Raw genomic sequence first — 22,956 nt, 5'->3', positions numbered from 1 at the left:
ATTCTAGGACTCTTGTTAACAGACTGCATATGAAAAGGCAGAGTCCTTAATAGGTGACACAGGCAAATTACTATTTTCCCTTGTCTTGACTCAATCTCAGGACAAGTGTCTACAGACGGAATAAACAGAATGGGAAACAGCTTACCCCTTAGCTCACTGTGGGCTGCGGAGGAGCCATTTAGCTGACCTTCTCTCACCATCCCTGCTGAAAAGAGAGTGCATCAGTGTCAGACATCAGCCTGAAAAACTAAGAAAACCAGTTAAAGGGAAATTAAAGCACATGGTGGGACTGCAGACACTGGCACTCAGAAATGAGACAGTCAAGAGCAGAGCAAGTAGAATACCATGATCAGTCCTCAGATCGTTACATTCAGCTACAGAAGCAAGAAAGGTTTCTTGTGCACTTAAGACTGCGTGTGAACAACACACTTCACGCAGGCAGAGTGAGTCTGCCGTCCCTGTGTAGTCTGGAAGGCCAAGCATAGTTTTAAAAAATTCAGTCTGATCAGGGCTGGGGAGCAGCACATGAGCTGAGCAAATTCAACCAAGTAGAAGAGTGAAAAGCAACAGCTACTCCTGTATTAGAATATGGGCAAGATCTTGCACCATCCCCTATAGTACTATCAGCTACACATGGCTAGCGGCTTCATTATATTAATAGAAAAAAAGAAATCAGAAATTGGCTAACAGGGATAATTAAATTGTAACATCCACATTGGAATATAATACTGTCAATTAAAAACAGTGATTATGGGGCCGGTGCTGTAGCATAGCGGGTTAAGCCACCGCCTGCAGCACCAACATCCCATATGGGTGCCAGTTTGAGTTCCTGCTGCTCCACTTTCAATCCACCTCCATCTGCCTGCCCTGCCCTGGCTGTTGCAGCCATCTGGGGAGTGAACCAAAGGATGGAAGATCTCTCTCATTCTAATTTTCAAATAAATATTAAAAAAGAGGCCGCCACCGTGGCTCAATAGGCTAATCCTCCACCTGCGGTGCCAGCACCTCGGGTTCTAGTCCCGGTCGGGGCACCGGATTCTGTCCTGGTTGCCCCTCTTCCAGGCCAGCTCTCTGCTGTGGCCCGAGAGTGCAGTGGAGGATGGCCCAAGTCCTTGGGCCCTGCATCCACATGGGAGACCAGGTGAAGCACCTGGCTCCTGGCATCGGATTAGCGTGGTGTGCTGGCCGCAGCACACTGGCCATGGCGGCCACTGGAGGGTGAACCAATGGCAAAGGGAAGACCTTTCTCTCGGTCTCTCTCTCACTATCCACTCTGCCTGTCAAAAAAAAAAAAAAAAAAAAAAAAACCTATGAGAAAATATACAAGGAAAATTATTAGTCAGAAACACACCAAAGTAACTACTTATGTGGTAATGAACTGCAAGGTAATTATTTTCCCCATGGCCTGCTTTTTCTGAAATATATGTGCTAGATCCTCCACAATCTTTTGAAAATAGGTAATTTTCACCATTCAAAAACTGAGTACACAGCACAATGCATGCGAGGCACGAAGGAGTGCTGAAATACAAAACTGCAAAAAACCTCTTCTTATCATGTATTTACAGACTTAAAATATTACCAAAGACAGGATAGAAGCTTTACACATCTCAAAATGTTTTAACTTGAAACTCCTGCTAGATTGCAAATTGCAAACCTAACTGATCATTCCATTAAAGCCCCGTGGCCAGACTGAAAATCCGTCATTTTTAGAAGTACAGAACATCTTCATGACGGATAACTTTGGGGAAAGTCACTCTGGTAGGAAGCCTACATAGCACATAACAGAATCTACATTTCTATGATTTGGTGTGACAGAAACAGCTGTCCACAGGATTTTGTTGTAAATGTTAGCATCTTTCCTGGGCAGAGAATCTCAGAATACAGATAAAAAGAAATATGTAGAGCTTGGGTGTGTATCTCTTGTTTAATGAAACAGAATATGTGCAATGGCAAAGCCTACTCTGGGTTGCAAATGTGGGCAAACAGCACAGTCTAGGACTGCAGGATGCCAGAAAAACTTATCCCCAACAAAGAGCCAACTGTTTCCACAGAAGAGAAAACCTTGGTTTGTCTGGCTAAACCTTCTGGAGAAAGGGTTGACTTTGTCCGCCGTGGTCCTGTTTCACAAAGCATGGCCATGGAAGAGCTTGGAGAATTTTTCATCACAGGGTAATTCTTTTATTTATTTATTTGACAGGTAGAGTTACAGATAGAAAGAGAGAGAGAAAGGTTTTCCTTCCGTTGGTTCACCCCCCAAATGGCCGCCACAGCCGGCGCTGCGCCGAACAGAAGCCAGGAGCCTCTTCCTGGTCTCCCATGCGGGTACAGGGGCCCAATCACTTGGGCCATCCTCCACTGCCCTCCCGGGCCACAGCAGAGAGCTGGACTGGAAGAGGAGCAGTAGGGACTAGAACCCGGTGCCTGTATGGGATACCGGCACCGCAGGCGGAGGATTAACCAAGTGAGCCACAGTGCTGGGTCCCATCACAGGGTAATTCTACCTGAAGCCATCTGATGCAGAAAAGCAACCTGGGAATGATTAGATTTTTTAGGAAAAGGTAGCTATCTCTTCAATTACCCCTACGTTAACAGGCCCCCAACATGTGTTTGTTGGATTAGGAGTGAAGCACTTATTAAAAGACTTTGCTTGCAGTCCATAACAAACCAAACCTTTATCACAATTCTTCCCTATATTGCTAGAGCCTGGAGAGAAAATCCCAAGCGGTGACCCCTCACCTCTGACTTTAATACCACCCTCAGTGGTTTCCAAATCACATTTTAGAAATTTGTTTTGTTTAAAGATAGTGCATAAGTTAAAAATTACTCCAGATATTTTTCTATATACATGCAAATAGAATATAGCTACAGTTTTATATAAAAGGTTTCTACAATGTTCATGGAAATATGGATTATGAAAAAACTATGCATGGATTTCAAAACCTTTGTAGTCAAACTTATCTTTGAATGGAACTGACCATATGTCATTTACAACTCTCTTTTTAAAAATATTTTATTTATTTATTTTGAAAGGGTTACTGTGAGAGAATGAGAGTTAGAGTGAGGTCTTCTATCTGCTGGTTCACTCCCCAGATTACTGCAACAGCCAGCACTGGGCCAGGCTGAAGCCAGAAGCTTCATCTGGGACTTCCACGTGGGTGCAGGGGCCCAAGCACTTGGACCACCTCCACTGCTTTCCCAGGTACATTAGCAGGGAGCTGGATCAGAAGTGATGCAGCCAGGACACAAACCAGCGCCCATATGAGATGTTGGCATTACAGGCAGTGGCTTTATTGGTTATGCCATCACTTCTTGGCCTTTTGGTTAAAATTAAGTGTATCAGCTATGCCACAAACACGGCCCTTACAACTTTTCCTTTGCTTATGTCTGTGACCTATTTATGACAATGAAAGCATTTCCCCTTTTATGGCTTCATCATATTTCATCAATACTTAAGTTTGGTGTTTCTTAAAAATCCCCTCCAGACTGGGACATTTTAGGTTGTTCCAATTTTTGCCATTACTTACAACTCAGATTCCATTCTCAGGGACACATACTTGTGCAATTATATACTTACTCCTTAGGAGAAATGTCCCCTAGCATCAACTGCATTGATGGGATTTCTGGGCACATATTCTAAACTTGCCTTCATAAAAGTTACACTGAGTTTATCTCCGCACCAATATACTACACGAGTAAGTTTCCTCCCAGCCTTAGTCAAAACTCAGTGATCAATCTTCTGTTCTTCGTCATAATTCTAACTGCATTTACAGTGAGGCTGCAGCTCTTACAAAGATACTTGTTTCATTCTCCTTGCTTCCGTACTGAATGCTGAGGGTACTTTTGTCCAATTTCCTGTTATCCAAAGGGCACTCTAAAAGTGCCAAAGGCTTCGAGGCCTGCCCAACAGGACCAGGCATATCATTTCACATCTTCGTCATGTTTTTATGCATCATATACAAAGCTGAACAGCTGTGTTCCCCTCCGTCTTAAAATGCCTCTTACCTGGGGCCGGTGCTGGGGCGCAACAGGTTAACACCCTGGCCTGAAGCACTGGCATCCCATATGGGCGCTGGTTCAAGACCCGGCTGCTCCACTTCTGATCCAGCTCTCTGCTATGGACTGGGAAAGCAGTAGAAGACGGCCTAAGTGCTTGGGCACCTGCACCCACGAGGGGGACCAGGAAGAAGCTCCTGGCTCCTGGCTTGGATTGGTGCAGCTCCAGCTGTTTTGGCCATCTGGGGAGTGAACCAACGAATGGAAGACCTCTCTCTCTCTCTGCCTCTCCTCTCTCTGTGCAACTCTTTCAAATAAACAAATAAATCTTTAAAAAAAAAAAAAAAGCCTCTTACCTGATCTACCCCTCGTGGAGATCTCACATGTCAGTCGCTTGAAATATTCCGGAAGATCGGCATAGTCATTTCCATAGGAGATGACTTTAATCCCCTTATCTAGCATATTTTCTCGAAGCTTCTTGAACTCGTCAACATCTCCTCTCCTAACCAGCATGAAATGTTCGAGGTCAGATTTATGCTTGACAGCCTCCAGGAAAAGCGCCTGGAAAGTGGTGTCATCCACAGTCCAGCCACAACCCAGGAAAAGAAACGACTTGTTTTCATAGAGTTTCTGAATCTCTCTCTTGAAGGAAAAGAAAGAACATATTAATGACACTATGAACATACATACAACGTGTGTTAGAAATAGCAGGTTCGCCGGCGCCGTGGCTTAACAGGCTAATCTTCTGCGTTGCGGCGCCGGCACACCGGGTTCTAGTCCCGGTTGCCCCTCTTCCAGGCCAGCTCTCTGCTATGGCCCGGGAAGGCAGTGGAGGATGGCCCAAGTGCTTGGGCCCTGCACCCCATGGGAGACCAGGAGAAGCACCTGGCTCCTGGCTTTGGATCAGCGCGATGAGCCGGCTGCAGCGGCCATTGGAGGGTGAACCAATGGCAAAAAGGAAGACCTTTCTGTCTCTCTCTCACTATCCACTCTGACTGTCAAAAACAGCTGTTCCACCACCACCACTTTTTTGCCTTACAAATTGAACCAGGAATCACCACAGAAGGTAATTCTATCATTAGATTTGCTCAAAGTCTGGTAACTTGGAACACCAACATGCAAGTATGGGTGTTGTATGTGTGTGTGTGTGTGTGTGTAGCAGGGATTTTGTCCATGGGGTCACCTGATGAATGCAGTAACAGTGGATGGAGGGGAAGAGCAAGCCCCTGGGGCTTTAGGAAACGTCCCATTTTTTATTTTTTTTTATTTTTTGACAGGCAGAGTGGACAGTGAGAGAGAGAGACAGAGAGAAAGGTCTTCATTAGTTGGTTCACCCTCCAATGGCCGCCACGGCTGGCACGCTGTGGCTGGCGCACTGCCCTGATCCGAAGGCAGGAGCCAGGTGCTTATCCTGGTCTCCCATGGGGTGCAGGGCCCAAGGACTTGGGCCATCCTCCACTGCACTCCCGGGCCACAGCAGAGAGCTGGCCTGGAAGAGGGGCAACCGGGACAGAATCCGGCGCCCCGACCAGGACTAGAACCCAGTGTGCTGGCGCCGCAAGGCGGAAGATTAGCCTATTGAGCCATGGCGCCAGTCGAAACATCCCATTTTCTTGGCCTTTCTTCTGCTGCATCATGTCAAGATGCTATCATCTGGGACCCGGTCCTGATAACAGCCAGCACACAAGGTTCTAGGGCAGGGGGCCTGTGGACCCTCCTGCATTTCACTGGTGAGGAATTGCTTCTGACTGGAATATGTGTCAGTAAGTCCAAAACTGACACCCCAAATGAAGTTACTCACAAAGGAGGAAACTTCCATCTTATCCCATGTTTGTCCAATGACCAATTAGTGTGAATAAATGTGGTCAATATAAGCCCATGACCACTTACACAGAATCTGTTTACAGTGTATGCTTTCAGAGTGGTTGGTTTCTAAAATGCTGCTTTAATTATTTTTTGGCATAGAGAGGGATATTAATACACCAAATGGAGGAGGCGGCTAGTAACATATTCCTTGCATTTGAAGATACTGCCAGCAGCGGAGTGTCCACAGCTTACCAGCCACCAAGCACAGATGAAGACCCCATGGGTGACACCTATAGACTGGTGCGGCATGGCCTAAGGCAGGATGCACACCCCAGGCTAAGCAGCGCAGGTGACCAATGAGAAGAAAGCAATCCCCTCTAAGCCCTGTGTACACTTAGCGGGGCCTCCCAGGCAGGAGCCCGAGACCCGGACGACAACAGCACTCACCATAACTTCGGTGTTCCTGAGCACGTTCTGATATCCAGCTGGATGAAGCACAATGCCACTGGGGTTGGTATAGACCCCATGGATATGTAACACGCTCAGTTTCCGCTTCTCCTGCGCCCACTCCAGAACCTGCACGACATGCATACAGCTTACCTGGCTGACAGCAAGAGCACCCACTTCAGGTCACAGCGAGCAAGAAGCTGTGTTGAGGACCAGACTTCTGACGTAACTCTCCAGCTCCATAGCACATGACAAGAATGCAAACCCTGACACAGCCTAAGTTTTCATTTCAGGTATGACCGTCAGGAATGCTGGCAGCAAGTCTGGTGATTTCTCTTTAATAAAAGTCGCAACCAAAAATTCGAGTTCTATTGTCATAATTTACAGAAACAACAGGGGCCCTTTCTCTGGTGAAACACACAGGAGCTGTGCATGACTGTATCAGGGATGGCCCCCCTGAAATCGAGCCTCCCTGAATCCAGGCCCTTGACACGGTGACTTGAGGCTGGCCACAAGGCTTACATTAGCCAATGGGGCATCGACAAACATGACTCAGCAGCAGCCTGGGAAACGCTGGTCTGACGAGTCTGTTGTCTGGAACACAGCTGCCTTGTGAAGAGCCTGGGCTAGCCTGCTAGAGAGATGACCCAGCCAACCGCTGACAGGGAAACAGACCTCGCACACCACCCGGCCCCAGTCTGGCCAGCAGATGAGTTCAGCCACGTGAGTGAGCTGCAGAACCGGCAGAAGATGTGCCCAAGGAGCAGCTGGGCCCAGCTCCCACTGCTGATTCACTTTACCCCAGGCAGGTGTGTGTCTACTGTTCCCACTCACAGAACTTATAGGGTGGTTTCCTCTACAACAACAGGAGAGGGACAGAAGAAACCACTTTGGTCTTCTCCGGGGAACCTACAAAGTTGCCTATGAGAAGGCATCACTGGGATGGTGATAACAGCCGCCTGTAGCCTGCGGGGTCCGTCTTTCCAATGAGCACATTTGAGAGAGACGGGGATGTGGATTAGGAAAAATGGCCCAGAGGACAGACATTTAGAATTTGAGTATTACCAGGCACCATTTCTACCACTGCATGGCTTTCCCCACTAGACTCCAAAATTGTAGCTAAAAATACAAAGGAAATGTCAAGACTGACAGATCCTTAGTCTGAAAAGGACCTTAGAGGCTTCTGAGGCCCATGAACACTTTATCATGATCTTTGGACATTATACCAGAAATTGCATGGAAGCTGTTCTAGCCACCAAGCTTTAAATTTAACTTGATCAGTCACTGATTAAAAAAACATTTACTTGGCACCTACTATGTGCCAGATGCTATCTGAGACCCGAGTTGGGAAGGCTGACACAGTACCTGTGCAAATAGAGCTGCTATTCCCGTGGGGGCAACAGTCAAAACCAAACAGAAGAAATAGCCAGGGTAAAAACCACAAGTTACAGTAAGTGCTACAAAGGAAACAAACAAAGGAATTTAAACAGGGTGGAACACTCAGGTTGAAAGGAATCGGTGAAGAAGCTGCTGGCCACACAGAGCACGAGGGAGAAGGCCTCCAATCTGCCTGCCAGAGAAAACCATTCTTTATGGCACAATTTCTCTCATTTCTATCCCCACCCCCCACCCTTTTTTTTTTTTTTTTTACAGGCAGAGTTAGACAGTGAGAGAGAGAGACAGAGAGAAAGGTTTTCCTTCCGTTGGTTCACCCCCCAAATGGCTGCTATGGCCGGCACACTGCGCCGATCCAAAGCCAGGAGCCAGGTGCTTCTCCTGGTCTCCCATGCGGGTGCAGGGCCCAAGGACCTGGGCCATCCTCCACTGCCCTCCCGGGCCACAGCAGAAAGCCGGACTGGAAGAGGAGCAACCGAGACAGAATCCAGCGCCCCAACCGAGACTAGAACCCGGGGTGCCGGCGCCACAGGCGGAGGATTAGCCTAGTGAGCCACGGCGCCGGCCTTTCCATCCCCTTTTAAAATCCATTTCGAGGTCAGCACAACAAGAGTGGTATTACAGTGCTGCCACTACCACTACCACCACCACCACCACACCTGGCAGAGGCAAGCCCAGCAGTGCATGCCTGTGGGCCAATCACTTGGCCATTCAAGCTCAGCTCAGCTGGGCTCTAAGTTGGACACAGAAGTAGGTTCCTGAGGAGAACGAATGAAAATTACAAGGAGCAGGATAAATGAGGCCTTGAGGCCTCCTCTCAGATAGGTCAGACTGACATATTTAACTCAATATTATGACAGATGGCTTACGTATAACAGGGGCTATGTGGAAAAGAAATAAAGTCTGCAGCATATTAATCTCTCCTCCTAGCGATCACCTGGTCTGGAAGTGCCTCCTCTTAAGCAGTTTTCCTCCATGTCCAATAGACACCAGACAGAGTATCCTGGGAGAGAACTCTGCATGAATATTTCAGCATCTAATCTAAGATGCCCTCCAGTTCAAATGACTGCCTTAAAACTGGGTAAAACTGTCAACGCTCATAGTGACACTTTAAAAAAACCTCAAAATCCAACTTTTCTAGTGCTCCGTAATTACTAACAGACCAACTAGGAAACAGCTCTCCTAATGAAGACAGACCACTAGCCTGAAGAGACTAATGCTTTACGTTTTACCTTTTTCTCATCAGTAAGGTCGAGGGATTCAAGCTGTTTTCCCTGATCTGCTGCATACAGTTCCAGGAGATTATCAAAATTTGTAGTTAACACCAGGGCTCCATTTTCCATCAGGTGCAGAACTGACTGAAGTAGCTGCTTTCCAGAATCTTCCATCTTTGACTCCAGGTCATCAAATACTTCATATAAACAGTCCTTGAAGAATGTAGATCTAACATTACTGGTACGCTGGAGAAGGAATGGACAGAGGAAAATTAATCCAAGGTGTCTGGGCAGTCCATTTGTTTTCACTGGAGTAATAAATTATTGAAACATACACTGTACTTAAGACAGGGCTAAAATATTCTCCAATGGGGCTGTAATGAGGAAAACTGGGAGACATGTGCCAAGGGCTCAGCACAATGCCTAGTCTACCACAACGGTCAAAAGCGTCACCTCTGTGGCACACAACCACTGCTCTCTAAACAGGCACAGCTCATTTACCTTTACTACTGGGACAAAAGGAGGGTCAAGGGAGAAAGCACAGCACCAAGAACCCTAGCTAGGCCTCAGGGAAGAAGGCCACAGTTCTCATTACACCCCCCTCATCTATGGAATAACCACTAAAAGATCTGAATGTGGTCGAGTGTCTTTTTTTTCTAATCCTAAGCATTTTATACAACTGCTCATGGACTTGGTAAAAAAAATTCAACTTCTTCCCACTTCCTTTTTCTCCAGCACAATTCAGCCATCTGTTCACAGATTTGCTATGAAGAATACTACACACACATAAAAAGTCATTATAAAAAATGTAGCAAGCTTTATAATCGAGGATTTGCATTTTGCAATTGTTAAAATACCAAACACTAATCATTCTAGGGAGATTTCCCATTTCTTGACTTTCAGTCAATATTTGAGTAACTGCTCTTCCAGATTCACTCTCACACACACGAGCACAGTCACGTGGTGCTAATGTAAGACCCCTGCTAAAAGTAAATATTAAAATAATTTTAGCAAGGGTTTAAAAGTTTGGCTGCTGACAGTAGCCATTCCTTAAGATAACTGTGTCTCCACCTGCCTACAGAATAACCTTGGGAAACTGCCTTGTGAAACTGCTCTGTGTAACTGTCTCACGCGATAACACTTGCAGGAGTCCAGAAAAGAGTTGCAATAAGGTTCTGTGACCATTGTATAAACTTACCCCTTCCCTCACTAAAATCGCAACAAGAGTTTGCCCTTCAAAATAGCCAATCACCAAACGCCCCACATACATATGTTAATCAGGTGGCTATTGTCTTTAAAAACTGCTGTAACCCCTGCTCGGGGCTCTCTCGCTCTCTGGACTGCCTGAGGTGCTGGGGAGCCCGTTTGCGCAAACGTATTAATAAATATCCTCTTGCTTTTGCATCTACTGGGCTGGAGTTTTGGGTCTTTGGGCGACCACCCGAGCGCGTTGGATTCCCAGATTTGGGGTCCTTCACTAACTGCTTTGATGGATGTAGCGCACACATACACAGTGGTCTCCTAAGATGTGTGCATGCTCCCTCCACAATATTCACACAACGACAAAACTGCCTGGTGACACATTTCTTAGCCTGGGTCCCTGCTGTTAAATGACATGACTGAACCCCTGAGGAGTCATTACACCAACCTCAGCTGGTAAGCTGGTTTTATAACGTAAAGCACAAAGTGACTCTGAAATGGGAAAGTAACCATGCAACGTACTGTAACAGAGACCCGATTCCCAGTCTACCCCTGATTAGACAGAAGGAAAGCAAGAGTCAGTGGCTACAGGCCCCAGTGTTTCCCACTGAAACTACAAATGACTGAACTTAGCTGTCAGGGAGTAGATACCCAGCTCCTTCTGCTTTCCCTCAAAGTGGTCCCCTCCCTCCCCACTTGCGTAGTGTGTCTTTGTAATAGTGCAAAGCTCAGAAGATCTGTTTCCATGGAACCATCTAAGCAGATTCAGAAAACACAGTTCAATCTGCTACACTTTCCCTGATTTGTCAAGCTATTTTATAAAATTACCAACTCTTAAATCATACTTATCAAGTAGAAGGTAACTATGTTCATAAAGGAATCTTCAGAGCACAGCGGAGAGCGAGCTTCCACCCTGTGGAGCAGGGCTCTGGGATCCCTCCTCCATGCTGTACCCATGGTTAGAAGACAGACCTCTTGCTAAGCACCATTGCTGGTGGGTACAGAGCTTCTTTCCCAGTGACAGATCATCCAATAACTTATGTGATTAAGACACACATTTTCCATTCTCATTTACATAGTGGCATAAATAATCATACTACATATTAAGAGGGCATAGGCAACCAACTAGGGCCTGTAACACGATGTAGTCAGATGAACATCTGGTCAGAAACAAACAGTGAGGAATTTGTAACTCTAGTTAGTGCTAAGTTTCACTACAAGCAAGAGTCAATTATATAAAACAAGGCATTTTTCTAGATTTGTTTTAAAAATATGATGCCCTTTTAATATCTAATAAAATTACAATCCCTTGCTATGATCTAGCAATTCCATTTCTGGAAAGAGACCCAGGGATTTAAGTGCAAACAAATGAAATGACATACACAACGTTATCACTGCTCCATTCCAGAGCAGCAGAAGCCTGGAAACAAGACAATTACCATACAGAGGAGTGTGTGGTTGTCGGCTCCCAGAAAGTTCATGGAAATGTGTACTGTGAGAAACTACTGCACCAAAACGAAAAAACAAAAACAAACAAAAAACACCAGTTATAACATAGCTGAACAGAACAGAATTTAGTCTGAGGCACTAAGACATCAGTTTGAAAAGAGCCCCGAACATTCCAAACATGAATTTGGCTAGCACTGAAGCACGAAGAAACAGCAAATGTATGTTGAAGCCTGGGAGGAAGAACAGTAAAGTCACTGATGCTTCATGCAAAATTGATGGGGACAATGTTCCTAAGAAACCAGCAGTTGCCGGCGCCATGGCTCAACAGGCTAATCCTCTGCCTTGCGGCGCCAGCACACCGGGTTCCAGTCCCGGTCGGGGCGTCGGATTCTATCCCGGTTGCCCCTCTTCCAGGCCAGCTCTCTGCTATGGCCTGGGAAGGCAGTGGAGGATGGCCCAGTCCTTGGGCCCTGCACCCGCATGGGAGACCAGGAGAAGCACCTGGCTCCTGCCATCAGATCAGCGAGATGCGCCGGCCGCAGCGGTCATTGGAGGGTGAACCAACTAAGGAAGACCTTTCTCTCTGTCTCTCTCTCTCACTGTCCACTCTGCCTGTCCAAAATAAATAAATAAATAAATAAATTAAATAAACCAGCAGTTTACAAATGGGTAACTTGTTTGAAGTATGGGCAAGACAACACTGAAGATCAAACACACTGGCAGACCACCCACATTAATTTGTGAGCAAAGAAAAAAAACAATGTCTTGTCTATGCCCTGATTGAAGAGGATAGATGATTAACAGCAGCAACACAGTAGCCAACACCAGGCATCGAAACTGGTTCAGTTTACACAATGTGGACTGAAAAACTAAAGCTGAGCAAATTTTCTGCTCAATGGGTGCCAAAACTGATGCAACTGGATCAGCTTCATTTTTTAAAAAGATTTTATTTGAAAGGCAGAGTGACAGGGAGAGAGAGAGGTAAAGACAGAGAGACATCTTCCACCTGCTGGCTCAGTCCCTAAATGGCTGCCAACAGCCAGAGCTGGTCCAGGCTGAAGCCAGGAACTCGGAACTCCATCTGGGTCTCCCACATGGGCCATCTTCCACTGTTTTCCCAGGCACATTATCAGCGAACTGGACTGCAAGCAGAGCTGCTGGGACTCAAATCAGTGAGCTGGCATCACAAGTGGTGGCTTAACCTGCTGTGTCACAAACCAGCCCCTCAATGGAAATGTTACATAAGATCCTGAAGTATAGTGCTTCAAAAAACTGTAAGATGACATGAACCATGGCTTTACCAGTATGATTCTGATAACAAAGCAATGGCTACCAAGAAGTGGAAGTAGTCTGGTCAAAGCAGAAACAGACCAATCATGAGCATATGACATGGTAACAGTTTTCAATTACTGACTTTCTGGAGGACCAAAGAACAGTAACATTTGCTTATTATGACATTGTTTTAGGAAAGTCAATAGAAAGTTTAGCAGAAAATGCCTGGGAAAGCTTCTCCAAATAAGGGCAATGTTACTTAAAGTCCTCATTTAGCTCCTTCTCATTTCTTTTTGTCTGTTAATCTTAAAAAACAAACAAAAAAAAACCTTAAAGGACATCTTTTTTTTTTTTTTTCTTTTCTCCCAATTAATAATGTAAAAAAGGGGCCGGCGCTGTGGCGCAGGGTGTTAACACCTCGGTCTGAAGCACTGGCATCCCATATGGGCACCGGTTCGAATCCTGGCTGCTCTACTTCCGATCAAGCTCCCTGCTGTGGCCTGGTAAAGCAGTAGAGGATGGCTCAAGTCCTTGGGCCCCTGCACCTGCGTGGGAGACCCAGAAGAAGCTCCTGCCTTCGGATTGGCGCAGCTCCAGCTATTGCGGCCAATTGGGGAGTGAACCATAGGATGGAAGACCTCTCTCTCTCTCTGCCTCTCCTTTCTCTGTGTAACTCTGACTTTCAAATAAATAAATAAATCTTAAAAAAAAATAATGTAAAAAAGATGGCACTGTGATTGTTAAATTCCCAGGATCCTTCGTTCTTTGGGGATGAACTAAATGGCTGGTATCACAGCTGACAGAAGTGCCCTGAACTTGACGGGGTTTACATTAGAAATAAGTTTTAATTTTTCATTTTTCCATAAACATTTTGCAGTCCCCTTGTATTCCAACACCAGTTTAATTATTATGCACACAGACAAAAAGGCAAATAATCAGGTAATCACGGTATGGAATATATTTTCTTGCTTCTAAGAAAAGAAACATAAAAGGTTAGAACCGAGGAATAAACTCTCTAAGTCACTTATTTTGGCTAAATATCTTTTAGTTTCTATTTCTTTAGGTTATCAAATCTTGCATATCAACATAGTGAGGAAGGAAACAGGCTTTTGTAGCTGCACTCAGATTTGAAAGTTTTTCCACTCTTAAAGCATGTGGCTCTATAACTAAATTTCCCACCAGTAGCTTCTTATAAGAAAAGACAAAGGAATGAAAACACAAACAGGGGGTTCAACAGTCAAAAGGAAATGCCAAACTCCCACACAACTTGTAAGGACCTTTCCCCCCTCACTCAAAACAGGAAATTAGATCTGTTTGCTATTTCATTCCCTTCAAACCTCTCTTATTTTTCTAGTTCCAGACAGAGTAAAAACAACACACACATATAGCCTCTTTTTTGCCAAGATTATGAACATTTTTGTTGCATTTATTACGTGCCAAACACTATGTATCACTGATTCTTCACAAAACCCCATGAGGGAACATCCCAGTTTTACAGGTGGAAAACCAGATGCAGGAAAGCTAGGGAATAGGCCCTGGTTCCTGGTGCATTTAAGGGAACTATACATAACCATGTGAGTGGCTCCCCTGCACCTTCACCATTTCACAGCCCCATGCTCTGAGGGGGGTTCCACATTTTCCATATCCCTGGCAACACAGGGTAAGTGACTCTCTGACTATAACTAACTATTCTTAGTAGATGCATCTCATGAGGTTTTGATTAGCACTTTCTTATTGACTAACCACAAGCATCTTTTTGTGTTCCTATTGACCTCTTGCGTATCTATCTTCCAGGTTGTTTGCTCAAGTTTTAACTGGACTGCTTCTTTATTATTATTGAGTCCTAACAGCTTCTACATATTGTGGGTCTAAATCTTTATCAGATCTACAACCTGGAAATACTTTTGTCATTCTGTGGCCACCTTCTTGACAACAATTAAAGCATCAAAGTTTCAGATTCTGATAATGTCCTAGTTACCTATTTTTACTTTGTTCCTTGGGTTTCTTGTATCTTATCTAAGAATCCTTTGTTGTGCTATTTTTGATTATTGCTGCTCTGTAGTGAGTTTTGAAATTATGATGTGTGACTTCTCCTGCTTAGCTTTTTCAAGATCGCTTTGGTTATTCTGGGTTCTTTATGCAGTTTATGTCTTCTTTTCCAATATGGATGCCTCTTATAATTTTTCTTGCCTAACTGCCCTGACTAAAACTCTCTAAGTCACTTGTTTTGTCTAAATATCTTTTAGTTTCTATTTCTTTAGGTTATCAAAGCTTGCAATATCAACATAGTGTGGTACAATGTCAGATAGAACTGAAGAGCGCACACAGCCTTGTCTTGTTCCTGATATACAGGGAACGCTAAGATGTGTTGCCACTAGCATTACCTATGAGTTCTTTATCACACTGAGGTAGTCTCCTATTATAATTTGATTGTTTTTTTCCAAGGTTTATTTATTTGAAAGACAGAGAGACACAGTATTCCACTGTGCCAGTTCACTTCCCAAATGCCCACAACAGCTGGGATCAGGCCAGGCTGAAGCCAGGAGCCGGGAATTCCATCCAGGTCTGCCACATGGTGGCCCAAACACTTAAGCCATCTTGCACTGCTTTCCCAGGTGCATTAGCAGGCAGCTGGATTGGAAGTGGAGCAGCTGGGACTTGAACTGGTGTTCATGTGGGATGCAGTATTGCAGGCCGCAGCTTAACCAGCTGTGCCACAACGCCAGTCCTGAAACCTGTTATTTTAAGAGTTCTTTGATTTTAGCTCTAATATTTTAATTTTAATTTTTTGTAAATGGTATGAAGTAGAGCTCTCATGATTTCTTTAAAGCCCATTAGTTGTCTATATGGTTCTAGGTAACAATTTTATGCCAATCAAGAACAAGAAAGTGAAAAGAGAATGTAAAAAACCACAGGTTCTGTGATGGGCACTGGTGCAGTGGTTAAGACACCACATTCCATATCAGAACACCTAGGTTCAGGTCTTAGCTTTGTTTCCAATTCCAGCTTCCTGCTAATGAGAACCTGGGGAGGCAGCAGGTTCAAGTCCCTGCTCCCCGTGTGAGAAAACTCTCATTGTACACACATGCTTCTCGCTTCACCTTGTCCTTGTCCTTGGCTGTTGAGGACATGAACCAGCAGATGCAGGATTTTTCTCTCTCTCTCTGCCTTTCAAATAAGTATTTTTTAAAAGGTAAAATATTAAAAAAAGCACAAAAAACTACAAAGCTCTGCAATGAGACATGAATCAACAGGAATTTCCTTTTTAATGCCATCTTTTAGGCTCTCGCTGGTACTTCTTTCTATAGCTTTAAGGTACTGAGGGAAAACCATCACTGACTTTTTAAGGAGTTTTTTTTTGAAGGTGCACTTGACTTTATAAAATTCAAGATATGCTTTGGTATTATTATTTCCAAATATATCTCAGGCCAATCCTGATTTTTAAGAAATTTGTAAGTTATTACCTCTAAAAAGAACATTAAGAACTGGTTTTGGCTCACCTCAAAAATGATAATGATTATCTCCAGTCTTCCTGAGGTTCCCTAAATGGCACAGGTGACAGGAATACAGCTTTTACAGCAATGAATGTGGAGACTAAATTGAAAACACAGTGCTAATGGGATAGTTGCCTCACTTTTGTACATATGAAGGCCTCAACATCATAACTTTCCCAACGCACACTCTGAAACGGGGTCAAGATAATTACCTTAAAGTCAGCCCACAGACATTTTGCAGAAGCGCAAGTGTTATGCAAATTGAGAGGCTACAGGTGACTATCCCCCTGCAATACTCAACATACCAGTCCTGGTTTAGGGGCTATTTCCAGTGCCCACAGAAGGTACTCACAGGAGAGAGTTTCTGGATGAGGTCATGTGCCACATGGACAAGGTTCTTGTCTTCGTGGAGACATTTCTGAAACTTCTTGCTCTCCTCATCTTCTAGAAGGTCAAAATCAATAGCAGCATCCAGTAAGGCCTGAATCAGCCCCTTCCAGGATTTTAGGGCTGGAACTTGAGGTGCAACAGCAGCACTGATACCTGTGCCAATCACCAGCACAAGCTCCCGGGGCTTCTTGGTTTTTAGGCTTGGAAGCAGCTTCCTGAAAAGCAACAGAAACCAGAGGATCAGAACACCCCATAGATCTGAGGCACAGGGACAGAATGAAACTTTACAGCTGCAAAGACAGTACCAGTTTTTGACACTCCCCTGAGTAGCTTAATCAAAAAGGCCAGAACACTGTGCTGGCGCTTGCTGAAAAGCAAAGTTATAAACCTATTTCAAGAAGCCTAAACAGCAACTTTAAAATATATTGTCTTCGGGGCTGGTGCTGTGGTATAGCACATATAGCCAGGGCCTGCAGTGCCGGCATCCCATACGGGCACCAGTTCAAGTCCCGGCTCTTCCACTTCTCATCCAGCTCTCTGCTATGGCCAGGGAAAGCAGTAGAAGATGGCCCAAATGCTTGGGCCCCTGCACATATGTGGGAGGCCCGGAAAAAGCTCCTGGTTCTTAGCCTCAGATTGGCCCAGCTTCAGCCATTGTGGCCATTTGGGGAATGAACCAGCAGATGGGAGATCTCTCTCTGTCTCTCTGTAACTCTGCCTTTCAAATAAATAAATCTTTAAAATATATGTGTGTGTGTATATAATATAGTCTTCTTTATAGACTTGTGAACCTAAGAAAACCCACTAACATTAGGAAAAGGTCCAAATATGAGCATATCACAGTTTAGCTGAGCTGCTAACTAAATTACATTTTACAGCAATATTAAATTTCAAAAGAACATGTTTGATTTGTGTTCTAGAAAGCCAGAAAAGAACTCCATACAAATTAAGCTCCTATTATTGAGAAATATAAAATAGCAGATGAAAAAAATTAACTCCAAATTATATTAACATTAAGGTAAAACTGAGCATGAGACAGTAAAAATAAAAAATGAAGACAAATCTAGCCTTGGTTTTGTTCTCAATATTCTCAGGCCAAAAAAAAAAAAAAAGAAAAAAGAAAGAGAGAAAAAAGAAAAAGAAAAGCAGTTAGCTGAATTTATATACTTCATATGCCTCACATACCCAAATAAACAAAGTACAGAGCTATTTAATAAGCATGACAGAAAGCTAGACACATCCCTTTCTCTCCACGTTAGGCACAGAAAGGCTTCTGCTCTAAGGCTCATACGTGAGCAAGCACGGGTACAAGTGTTTGGTTTTGTTCCCCCAGCACCACCTTTCACTCTGAAAGAATGTGTTAAAATCCCTATTTGAAATATTCCTTCACTTTAATAATTGCTGATGGCATACCTTTTCCACCCCCAAACTGTCTTTTGTCCAAATAATAAAATGAACAGAAATAAAATCAGCATTTTGGCACACAGAAGAAAGGAATAGTATTTTTAAGGCTTGGGGAATTGAATTTTGGGGAAATTATGTCTAAAATTGCCTTTTGTATCCCCGGCTCCTGCATTCAGTCCCTCATCAAACATGAAAAACGTGCAAGCACCAGCCCTTATGGCAGGTCCTAATGATGTACTGCGAAGTTCAGTCTTCTGGAGAAGACTGGGAAAAGATGCTAGAAGCAAAGGATGAAAAACGAGTTTCGGTCGAGAAGAACCACGATACTGAAGCACACACCAATACGGATACACACCAAGCAGTCACAAGGACCGTCAAAGGCGGCCAACAGGGGCTTGCAGGGGAAAAGGACTCTCACTTTATACTGCTGCGTGGCTTCAATTTTTTTTTTTTCACCACACACATACACATCTGAGCTATAATTTTTCCTAATGAAGACTTCCAATTTAACAGTTTTGTATTATTTCTGGTCCTCCCTAAAGTCACTGAACAACTGTCAGTGCTTTGAGGGTAAAAGTGCATAAAAAGTAGAACAAGGCTACAGAAAACAACAAGAAAGCAGAGGGCGACAAAATCCTGGAATTTGTGAAGGCCGATTCTCTTTCTTGAACCTGGGACACATTTAGGGACATCTGAGAAAAGAGGAGCACCTAGATCAGAAGCCATTACACAGCTAAGACTTGGGGCTTGCTTTCTGGAGAGGCTGTGCCAAGAGGACTCTGGATTTGAGAACGCCGCACAGCTGGAGATCAAGGAAAAGCCTAAGTACAAAATACAAGAGGTTGTAAAAAAGTTCATAGAAATATGCACTATCTTTTTTAAAAAAGTATTTATTTAGAAAGGCAGAGTTACAGAGAGGCAGAGGCAGAGAGAGAGAAAGAGAGGTCTTCCATCCACTCGTTTACTCTCCAGATAGCTGCAACAGCTGGAGCTGCGCCGATCCAAGGCCAGGAGCCAGAGGCTTCTTCTGGGTCTCCCATGAGGGTGCAGAGGCCTAAGCACTTGGACCATCTTCTACTGCTTTCCCAGGCCATAGTAAAGAGCTGGATCAGAAGTAGAGCAGCCAGGCCTTGAATTGGTGCCCACATGGGATGCCGGCACTGCAGACAGATGCTTTACCTGCTATGACACAGTGCTGGCCCCTGCATTATCTTTTAATTCCATGTTCCACTAATATCTAAAAATATATATTTATTCATTCATTTGAAAGGCAAAGTCAGAAAGAGAGAAAGAGAAAGGTCTTTGGATGAAGCTCCAGGCTCCTGGCTTCAGCCTGGCCCAGCCCTGGCAGTTGTGGCCATTTGGGGAGTGAACCAGTGGATGGAAGGCTTTTCTCTTTGTAACTATGTCTCTCCCTCCCTGTAACTTCATCTTTCAAATAAATAAATCTTAAAAGAGAGAGAGATTTCTTCATCGCTGGTTCACTTCTCAAATGGCCACAACAGCCAGATCTGGTCCATGCTGAAGCCAGGAGCCAGGGACTCCATCCAGATATCTAATAATGGTAGTAGGGGCCCAAGTACTTGGGCCTTCACCTACTGCATTCCTAGGTGCATTAGCAGGGAGCTGGACTGGAACCAGGGCAATGACTTGAACCAGTGCCGCCGTGTGGGGTGCTGCTCTTGGAAGCAGTGACTTAGTCAAATGCATAACAACATTGGCTCCTCCACTAGCTTTTTTAAGTGGTCTCATATTAGACATCTCTCAGCCCCTTGTCCCCAGGGGAAGGCTCCCAGACACTAGCAATCAACCTTACATGTGCCGCATCTTCACCCTCCATCAAGTCAGGAGATAGAGAATTGTGCCTTGAGGAAAAGACCCACAGCTTCTGCCAGGTGGGAGTCCCTCGGCTGCAGAGCCTGGGCCGCGCCTGACACCCACAGGCAGGCTTATCAGCAACCCGGGCCCTGATGCACACACAGACTCTCCAAGTGCCTTTTCAGTGCTTTTGCCACATATGAGCAGACTAGGAGGGTCACCATGCATTTTGAAGAAAGCCCTGACACCAGAATTATACTAGCAGGTAGAGAGGAATTTGGAGGAAAAAAGAAGATATAGGGGGCAGCCGCTGAGACATAGTGGGCTAAGCCGCTGCCTGCGGTGCTGGCATCCTATATAGGCACTGGTTCGAGACCCAGCTGTTCCACTTCCGATCCAGCTCTCTGCTGTGGCCTGGGAAAGCAGTAGAAGATGGACCAAGTACTTGGGCCCCTGCACTCATGTGGGAGATCCAAAAGAAGCTTCTGGCTCCTGGCTTCGGATTGACACAGCTCTGGCTGCTGTGGCCACTTGGGGAGTGAACCAGCAGATGGAAGACCTCTCTCTCTCTCTACCTCTGCCTCTCTGTAACTCTGCCTTTCAAATAAATAAATAAATCTAAAGAGAGAGAGAGAGAGACAGACAGACAGACAGACACAACAAAGGAAGAAAATAAAGAGAAGAAAAATCTAAAAGCAAACAATGATATCCTCCTCATACAGACTTAAAATATAAGGAAGCTCGACATTTAACCCACAAGGTCCAATATCTGAAGAACAAGAGTTCTACAAAGGCAACGTCATCCAAGACAGCTTCTCTCAATGAAGTTAACAGTAGCCAGCTACAGACAGCCGATTAGTGTCTAGATTTGTATTAGGATACATCACTATGAAATTTCAGGTACAGAGAGTGGAATCATGAAATCATGATCCTTACAAGCTCCAGGAAAAAGATTCAGAGGTCAAAGTTCTGGGAATCAGAACAGAGTGGCTATTTTGGTTGGAACACCTAGATGTTAGTAGAGAAAGGATCCTACCTACAAAACACTAAAAACATGTTCTGGGGATGATGTCGTAGATCTCCACTTCAGATACAGCTCCTTGCTGATGCACCGGGGGAAATAGCAGAGGATGGCCCAAATACTTTTGACCCTGCACCCATATGGGAGACCCAGAGGAAGCTCTTGGCTCCTGGCTTCGTCCTGGCCCAGCCCTGGCCCTTGCAGCTACTGGGGGAGTGAACCAACTGATGGGAGAGCGCTCTCTCTCTCTTTCTCTCTGTAATTTGGTTTTTCAATAAATAAAATAAAATTTTAAGAAAGAAAATTTCCTACCTAAAATTCTATGCTCAAACCATGAAATAAGTGTAAAGCATATGATAAAGACATTTTCAAACATCCTCAAAAATTTTTTTCTGCTGTGGAACTTTACTAAGGAAGTTACATGATGCTTCAGCATCATGAAGAACATCAAAGACCTAAGACATGAGGCCCGGGAAACAGAGCAGCCAACAGAGGGGCATGGGATGGGGAATTCTCGGGGTGCTGGGAAAGGGAAACAGCCCCCATGCAGCAGGTCTGGGAACTATGGGAAAGAGGGGTGAGTCCAGGAAACAAACTCATCTAGCCAGTTACCCAGGTTTCAGCAGACACACACTCACTCTTCTTTCAGTGTCTCAGGGTACACAGAAAGGTATACAACAACCAAATAAATTAGGCAATCTTTAATCAAGAGAAACAAGTGGGCAAGAAAATACGATCATAATGCATTATTAGCCTCACCTATGACTATTATTTTTAGTCACTATAATGCAAATATTGAAAGCTGACATAACCATACTGTGAGGGTATGTGGAGAAGAGTGTATGGGGTGGCAGAATAGGGGGAGGAACCATGAGAGCAAACATAATCTATCTTCATCTGTCATTAGCTTAAAATAAGTAAAACCAAAATAAAGTAGGCACACACATACATATAGCATTTAAAAACATAGACATAACTATCAGAAGAAATAGATAAAAAAAAGTTGTAAGTGACCATCTCTAGGGGGGAGGGGGAGTATTGTGGGCCTTGCAGTGCTGCCTTTAAAACTGTATACATGTATTACCTTGACAGAAAATGGACATGAGCGAAAACAAGTGGAATAGAGAGTGAGTTCATCATTATTATTTTAAAATCTCCCACTAATGATAATTTACTCTGTTGCTCTCATTCCCTTCTCTTGTTTACCTGGGCTTTTTGGAGGGGGGTGCGCCATCACTGAAGAATCCAAAAATCTCGTCTATATCAGAGGCCTGGCTCCCTGTAGAAGCCATCCAGTTTCTAAAATAGATTAAACACCATGGACCATGATTAGATCTGTAAAGTACACTAGTCACAACAGCACACACATAAACAGTTTTCATAACCTGTATACCCTTAACCATGTTTTAGAAGTATCTCTTGCTTATTAACACATTTGTTAATTAACACACATTCCAAACTGAAGGAATTAAATCAGTCTAAAAGAAGTTAGGTTCAAAATTGCAGACCTGGGTCTTCCACACTGCATTCCTTTTCCATTCTTGAAGACACCCACCCCCAACCAAAAACCACCACCTTCAACTCGGGTCAATTAGCGGCTATCACTCCTCAGAGCTTAGCAAATACCTGCTATGCTCCCACAAGACAGTTCTGGGGAAACAGAGGATAAAATTTACCTTTGGAAGTAGGCTAGCAGCCTCCCATTACCCATTTACTCTCTCAGCTGAAGAAAGCACGGGTCAAGAATAGAACAATCCATACTCATTTGCTGATCGTTAGACATTCTGTGTTGCTGGACAGGCAGCAGGGCATGTCTTTCTGTCTGAACATGTAGTACACTCTTAAATCATGCTCATGTGACAAATGCAGAGAGGTATTATGAAGCAAAGATGAACAATCACCAATTATGTTCAGGTGCTGAGAACAGTCAAAGTGAAAGGATTACCATGGATTAGAATGAGAACCATAAAGAAAAGGTTTTGTAAAAAAAAGAGAGAGAGAGAGAATTAATTAATTTGAAAGGCAGTTATGGAAAGGTGGAGGATGGGAAGGG

At 44.4% G+C, this 22,956-nt stretch overlaps 1 protein-coding gene across 5 annotated transcripts in view; it reads right to left on the bottom strand.

Annotated features, from left to right (window-relative positions):
* FAM118B (family with sequence similarity 118 member B) overlaps positions 1-22,956 on the bottom strand; it is a 52,044-nt gene that overhangs the window by 909 nt on the left and 28,179 nt on the right. For 4 of the 5 annotated variants that reach the window (XM_062197319.1, XM_062197320.1, XM_062197322.1 and 1 more), the window contains 6 exons: positions 22,110-22,202; positions 16,623-16,875; positions 8,874-9,101; positions 6,247-6,375; positions 4,350-4,635; positions 146-205 (listed from right to left, as the gene is read on the bottom strand). In XM_062197319.1, coding sequence (XP_062053303.1) covers positions 146-205; positions 4,350-4,635; positions 6,247-6,375; positions 8,874-9,101; positions 16,623-16,875; positions 22,110-22,195 — 1,042 coding nt within the window. In that variant the 5' untranslated portion in view covers positions 22,196-22,202. The remainder of the gene's footprint in view (positions 1-145; positions 206-4,349; positions 4,636-6,246; positions 6,376-8,873; positions 9,102-16,622; positions 16,876-22,109; positions 22,203-22,956) is intronic. The other variant, XM_062197323.1, reaches the window with a different exon arrangement.

This window comes from Lepus europaeus, chromosome 7 (genome assembly GCF_033115175.1).
Source record: "Lepus europaeus isolate LE1 chromosome 7, mLepTim1.pri, whole genome shotgun sequence".
Taxonomy (NCBI): Eukaryota; Metazoa; Chordata; class Mammalia; order Lagomorpha; family Leporidae; genus Lepus; species Lepus europaeus.
This window is presented reverse-complemented; position numbering and strand designations above follow the sequence as displayed.